This window comes from Hibiscus syriacus, unplaced genomic scaffold (assembly GCF_006381635.1).
Source record: "Hibiscus syriacus cultivar Baekdansim isolate YM2019G1 unplaced genomic scaffold, ASM638163v2 tig00112131_pilon, whole genome shotgun sequence".
NCBI classification, from domain to species: Eukaryota; Viridiplantae; Streptophyta; class Magnoliopsida; order Malvales; family Malvaceae; genus Hibiscus; species Hibiscus syriacus.
In genome coordinates this window covers 615,526-623,311 of record NW_024063261.1, presented here as the reverse complement: position 1 = coordinate 623,311, position 7,786 = coordinate 615,526, and the positions used below count along the sequence as shown (strand labels likewise).

The window sequence follows — 7,786 nt, the reverse complement described above, 5'->3', positions numbered from 1 at the left end:
CAGTGGCTAAGGCAAATGTCCTCCCAAAGATTAAAATTTTTGGTTGGAGGCTTTTTCATGAAGCTATTCTAACGGGAACAAAGCTAAAACAAGCTAAACTTGGGGAAAGTATTTTTCAAGTCTGTAATTCGGAACTTGAGTCGGTGTTGCACGCGATTAAAGACTGCCCCAAATCGAAGACGATTCTTTTGTTGCCGGGTCTCCCTCAAGAGATTGTTGACTGGGAAGGAAATTCATGCCTCCAATGGATAAGCGTGTTCAGTCCAAGTTAAATCGCGAAGAGTTTGATTTGTTCCTCACCTTGGTATAGAATATTTGGAACCATATAAATAAATAGATTCATGATGCGGAGCTACAATGGGACAAAGACATTATTTCTAAAGCCTGAAATCTTATTGGGGAGTTTAAGCAGGTCTCTAAACCGCTTGGCTACATAAGAGGTGAAAACCATCCCCCCACAGACTTCGAAAGTGGAGCAAGCCGATGCAGGGTGTGATCAAGATTAATGTGGATAGAGCGTTTAGTAATAAATTGCACTTATCCTCGGTTGGAGTTGTGGCCCGAGACGCACATGGAATTGTCCTTGGGGGATTGGCAATGAAGATTGATCCTCCCTTTACGACCGAATCCACTGAAGCTACGACGTTCTCTCAATGTATTCACTTTGCTACTGAGAATGGGTGAAACAATGTAATTATTGAAGGCGATGCTATATCGATAGTGTACAGGTTGTCTAATCAGACCCCGAACAAGACCGAGGATATCTCTACAGTTAGATTGTTGCTAAATGAGGCTAGATCACTTCTTGCTGACTTCCCGTCTTTCAAAGTGCTCTATGTAAGTAGGGAAACTAATATAGTTGTCCACACGTTAGCGCAATGGACCTTATCAAACCACAATCCAATATGGTTTTTCCTGGATGAACCTGATTGTATTAAACAACTTGTCATTGATGATGTTATTGGAATATAAGTTATTCTTCCTTAAAAAAAACTAACAGCTAAAATTTGGCAGCTTTTCATTTCATCGTAACTAAAGAATTTTTATAGCTCTACATTCACTAGAGTATTTATACCCTTTTAAATTAGAATGTTTAAAGAAATCATATTTATTCTCAAATTTGAAATATGTCTCACATCTCTGAGTGATCAAACAATTCATCAAACATCATAAACTTGAATATATGAATACCAAAGACCTTACAGAAAGATATTATTCTCTAAAAAAAAGTCATATATATACAAATTTGTACGTCGTAAATCTATCCTAACAGAACTAGTAACAATTGTTATTAGAATCAAGAATTCATTATTCACTTGCTATAAAACTTTCATCAAAAGCAACTAAAAATTCATAATCATCGTAGTTATAATAAAGAGGGTGGGCTCAAGATCAGTGAGAACATGTGTGACATCTAAATCAAGATCATTACCACATTAGATTCAAGTATGCACACAAAACCAAAAAGAACACACACCCATATTAGTCAGGGTTGTAAAGGAATTAACCTTAAATGAGCTTTTAGTCAATCTATAATCCACCTTACAACAAATCCTTGATGAACATAAACAAATTAAAATAAATTGAGGGGCATTTAATTGGAATCATGATTATCGTGTACCAATCCTTTCCAGTTGAGGCAAAAGAAATTCAACAAGTAAAACGGGGGAATCCACAGAGTGCGAAGGATTATTCAAGTAAAATGTCACTAAACATGTAACACCCCCAACCCGTATCCGACCCGGATCCAAGTCCGAGGTGTCACATTGACTTTTCAAACTGTAACTCTTAAAGAAAAGCATGAAAAGTTTAAACTTTCATTAAAATAAAAGATGCTAATTTATACAAGTTGAACCCCATTTGAACCAAATTAATCAGAGCATTAGAAATTCACAATTTTATTACATGCCAACACACTATAAACAACCAGATACATACACTTAACTATAATTTTGATCTGATTTGTGGAAAGGAGAGTCTGACCTGTGTTGCTTCAACTCACTTCTCTTCTCGTTTATCCAGAACCTACGTGTGAAACACTCACACGCTAAGTCGATGACTTAGTGAGGCATGAAAAAACATATATATATATAAACTCTAATTCGGAACAATGCATGAACATTTAATATGATTTTATCATTCATAACCATATAATATTTCATATAACATGCACATACATGCACCTGTATATTATCATCTTCCCTAAATGTGCACATCATCTATCACTTAGAGCAATTCATCAAGAATCAAATATAACAGTGTAATTCATGTTTATCTACTAAACTATAACACATATGATCATATTATGCACATGTGAAAATAATATTCTGATGCAATTTCATTTCAATTTATCTTAGAATTGCCCATGTATATTATTGAGAACAGAAGGTACGTGAGTACACTGAGGTTGTGCACGAATGCTGTCACCACAGCTTGAATAATTCCCACTAGGGGCACTGAATATTTGTCCCGAAGGACCGCTGATATGTCCCGAAGGACATTATATCCCGAAAGACCACTGATAATCCCTTGACTTTTGGCATGCCAATTATGCCTACAACTCTTATATTAAATGACATGGGCTTAAATGTGGATACACTTTACATTTTCATATCTCTCTTATCATTCATCATATAAACACATCATTCACTTCAAATATACAAATATGGTCACTCTATCTTTTCATATATCACTTAGCATTGTCCTTTGGTAATACCGCTCATTACACATAATGTCATATTAAAACATGGATAAATTATGCATGTAATCACTTGCAAGTAGAACAATTCCATCTAAATCACATATTACATGACTTATAACTTATTCTTATATTTTATCATAAACATATACTCTTATAACTTCTTAATTCTTAATTTCATATACCTCAATAATCACATGACTTATCTTATAAACATATATATTCATATACTTTATAATTACATATTTTACTCCATTTCACACATAATCACGTAATTCACTTACACATATATCATTTTCATACCTAAATCATATAACCCCTAAGTCTTCCTCATAAAGTTATACTATATGTTCATATAATCTCATTTTATCCTATAAGTCAATACTTATCTTATCTCTTATTCTCATATGTTCATATTTATCATATAACACATAAGATTTATTGCATATTTATCTCTCATTCCTACATCACTAATTCATAATATAATTTATAGAGAAAATCGCCTCAGTGACCAAAAATGCCTTATAATATACGATTTTAACCAACTTTTTTTGGATTTTTCCAAAATGACCAACAAAATCGCAACGCGAAATAAAAATCGCAACGCGATCCCCAGAATCGCAAATCAGTTTCCAAAATCGCAACGCGATTCTTAAAAATCGCAATGCGATAGTACAAATTCGCATTGCGATTTTCCAAAATCGCAACGCGAATATGAAAATCGCAACGCGAACACATAAATCGCAACGCGTATCCGTAAATCGCAACGTGTATCCGTAAATCGCAACGCGTATGGGTAAATTCCAATGCGTATCCGTATATCGCAACGCGTATCCGTAAATCGCAACAATAATCCGTAAATCGCAACGAGAATCTGTAAATCGCAACGATAATCCGTAAATCGCAACGAGAATCTGTAAATCACAACACTAAAATTTTGGGTATATAACACTGAAATCATAAACTAAATCCCTAAATCGCAACTCATTCCATCTCCATCTATCACTCTCTCCGGCGACATCCGTTCCTATATCCAACGACATCCTTCCCAATCCGGCAACAGGTTTTAGTTTCGCAGCTCGTCTGTTTAGTAAATTAATTTACAACCATGAAATCATCTAATGTTGATCATGTTTGGATAGATTTGTGTTTTGGAGGGTCATGGGATAATGTTCATGGTGTTTTACAATATATGCCTTTACCCATGAATCTTCAACTAAAATTGTCTTTACAAAAGTTAACTTATGAAACTCTAATGCTACGTGTTTCAAATAAATTGAATTTAGAGCCCCTAAGTGGATTTAGGCTATCTTATCAGAGAAATGGTAAAGTTTATTTGTTAACCGACAATGAAGATGTTGAACGATTCATTGCTTACATTAGTGTTTCACAAGATGATGTTACATTGTATGTTGTTGAACCTAGAAGTAGTATTGTTGGGTCAGTAGCGGGTAGTAATCAACTAAGTTTTTCTCAAAACCCACAACCTGTCTCTAATCCAAATCCCAATCAACTTTCAGCACCAAATTCCGGTTTTCGTATTGACCAGTTAGACGATGATGAGCCAACAGAAAAAATTGTGAGTACTAGTCAGTATTCGAAATTTGGTCTTGGTCAATATCCGGACTTTGATATTGGTCAATACACGGATTTTGATGATGTTTCAGAAGAAGAAACAGACCCTGCGTGTAATGATTTTGATATTGGTCAATACCCGAATTTTGATGATGAAACAGCCGTTGCCGAAGAATGTATTGTTGATGATAATGAGGAGGAAGTTACGACTGTGAATGAACATGTTGAACATCCATTCTGTAATTCATATAATCCTGAAGAAGAAAAAGAAGAAGAAAAAGTCCCCGAAGAAAAGAAAATGCCACGGGCGTATAACTGGAATATGCCAGAATTACTTCAGATACCGGAAGAAGAGTTGATAAAGAAAGCAGTTGATTGTTACACAAAAGTTATTCGTATCAAGAAAGATGATTGTTTTGATACAAAGGAAGACTTGAAGATAGCTTTGTATACGAAATGTGTGGAAGATGGCTATCAACTAAAAGTTAACAAATCAAGCAAAGATCGTTTCGAAACAAGGTGTATGATTGACAAAAACTGTACGTGGCGTATGATTGCAAAGAGAATAAAAGATTGCAAAATGTTTCAAGTTAGGACTTTTATTGATAAACATACATGTTCAAGAACCCAAGTTTTTCCTCACCATAGACAGGCAAACAAAAAGGTGTTGGGTGGTTTTCTGGCTGAGTTAATGTTTTTGAATGGCAGGGTATATCGGGGACATGAAATTATGACTGACATGAATGCTCGGTTCAAGATTAGTATATCATATTCTCAAGCTTGGAGAGCCAAATGTTATGCCTTGGAATTGTTGAGGGGGTCGCCAGAAGCATCGTTTGCCCAACTGCCGGCTTATTGTCACAATTTAAAGCTGAAAAATCCTGGGTCGGTAACTCATATCAAAACAGATAGAGATGGACGCTTTGAGTTGCTGTTTATCGCCATTGGTGCTACGGTTAGTAAATCAATATAATTTTGTTGACTCATTTTGTTAGTTACATGCATTTCACATTTAAATGATTATATTTCTTGTGTATATTATTTTGTAGATTCGTTCGTTTATTACTTGCATGCGCCCAGTTATTATAGTTGACGGAGCACATTTGAAAGGTCGATACCTTGGAGTAAACTTATTAGCAGTAGCCATGGATGCTAACAATGGGATATTGCCAATAGCTTACGGGGTTGGCAAATCTGAAACCTCTGATTCATGGACATGGTTTATGGGGCATCTTAGGGATTGCATAGGTCCTATTAGCAATCTGACAATCATATCCGATAGGGCAAACTCAATTGACAACGCTGTTAGAAGGTGTTTCCCAGATGCTTTTCATGGACTTTGTGGTGTTCATTTGTATAGAAATCTAAAATCAAGGTCTGCTGGTATAAAAAAGCACAAATGGACATACTGGAAGGCTGTAAAAGCTTATCGGGAAGTGGATTTCAATAAGCATATAAATTGTTTAAGACGTGTTTTGCCTCAGTGTGCTCAAACACTAGAAGATGTCGGGTTTGAAAGATGGTCAAGAGTACATCAACTTGGAGCAAGATATGGTTTCATGACGTCTAATAGTGCAGAATCAATCAACGCTCTAAGTCGTCATTCCCGGAAATTACCCATTACTATGTTAATGGAGTTTTTTCGAGCCTCTATTCAACAGTGGTACTACAAGAAAAGAAACCATACAGGTATTATTTCTTTGAATTCGTAACTTATCATATTTATATATTTTACTAAGTATTGTTTATTTAAATTTACAGGAACATTGGAACATCGTGTTACACCATGGACTGAAAAAAAGATAACGAAACGTGTTGTGAAGTCAACGTCATGGAGAGTTGAACCATGTTCAAACACTTTGTTTCAAGTACTGGATAATAACTTAAATGGGCTAGTCGATCTAAATGCAAAGACGTGTAGTTGTATGAAATGGCAAACATCTGGTTATCCGTGTGGCCATGTTATAAAAGTTGCTCTTCATTTAAACCAAGATGATTCAAGCGCATACGCTATGGATTGCTACACTACAGAAGTTTATCGACAGACTTATGCCGAGATTGTCTACCCTATTCCACATCCTTCTGAGTGGGACATACCAGATGACTTACAAACAGTTTTGCCACCAGCCATGGACAGAAGGCTACCTGGCCGACCAAAAAGTCACGATCGTATACCGTCTAAGGGTGAAGAGAAGAAGAGATCGACATGTAGTCGGTGCAAGGAAAGTGGTCATACAAGGTTGACATGTGGATCACCAGTGCCATCAAAATCATCTTTTCCTCTACCAAAATATGGATCCTCATCAAAATCCAAAGCTCATATGGTGTCAAGCAAAAGGCAATCATCTTTAAAATCCCAATCACAATTGGCTTCACCTTTTGGGACTGTTAACTTAGGTGATTTTTAAATGCAAACGTTGTATTATGTGGATTTTATGTGTGAACTTTTAACATTTTCAGTTGAATTAATGACTCAGGCCAACCATTTTAACTTAACCAACTCTTGTTATTCAGTTGTTATCACTATTAGGCATGCATTTGACTATCGCAACACGGAAATTACAATCGCAACGAGAGAATCGCAATGCGAAATGAAAATCCCAACATGAAAATCGCAATGCGGAAATGAAAATCGCAACGAGAGAATCGCAATGCGAAATGAAAATCGCAATGCGAAATGAAAATCGCAACGAGAGAATCGCAATGCGAAATGAAAATCGCAATGCGAAATGAAAATCGCAACGAGAGAATCGCAATGCGAAATTAAAATCGCATTGCGATTCTCTCGTTGCGATTTTCATTTCCGCATTGCGATTTTCATTTCGCATTGCGATTCTCTCGTTGCGATTTTCATTTCGCATTGCGATTTTCATTTCGCATTGCGATAGTCATTTTTGCCTTCAACATAATGCAGATTGAAATCAACAAAATCAACCATTACATTTCAATCAATTAAACAAGCACAAATAAGAATTATGTTCGCATCAATTACACAAATCAACTTTTACAAATCATCTTTTACAAATCAATTAAACAATCAAAAAATAAGCAATAATTCTTATTTCCGATCATCTAATATTGAATCAACTTTTACAAATCAATTAAACAATCAAAAAACAATCAATTAAACTATTAAATCAACTTTTGCAGCCATACATCATTTTCACGCAGTTCACTTCTGAGATTAACCTGCAGAAACCAAACATTTGCTCAAACAACACTTTCTACACATCTAAAACCTACAAACAACAAATTATTGAATTCTAGGTACTTAACCAAACATTTTCAAACCAAAAGTATATAAACTTACCAATTGTTTATGGACATTTTTATAACGCGGATGCAGGTAGGCAGCGTCTCGTATATATCGATTTAGCCATATAATGCCGAAACCACAAGCCTACTGCAGCTCTATCTCTATCGGTGGGAGGTAGATACTTGATGCTTCCCGTCGTCAAACGCTCCAACGCCAAGCATACGAGAGGACCACAATCTCCTCTAGCTCCGCTCGTT

At 35.8% G+C, this 7,786-nt stretch overlaps 1 protein-coding gene across 1 annotated transcript; it reads left to right on the top strand.

The window, feature by feature from the left end:
• The first annotated feature begins 483 nt into the window (after positions 1-483).
• Positions 484-972, top strand: LOC120174957. Its single transcript, XM_039181680.1, has 2 exons — positions 484-655; positions 704-972. Exons 1-2 carry the CDS (start codon positions 484-486, stop codon positions 970-972), a joined length of 441 nt encoding a protein of 146 aa, XP_039037611.1.
• Positions 973-7,786: the final 6,814 nt, after the last annotated feature.

What these genes read in the sequence shown, in the direction of transcription:
- LOC120174957 (XM_039181680.1), top strand. Translation starts at nt 484, where the DNA reads ATGCAGGGTGTGATCAAGATTAATGTGGATAGAGCGTTTAGTAATAAA. An exon ending in AGCTACGACGTTCTCTCAAT is followed by an intron (nt 656 to 703) that starts GTATTCACTTTG and finishes TAATTATTGAAG; the next exon opens with GCGATGCTATATCGATAGTG.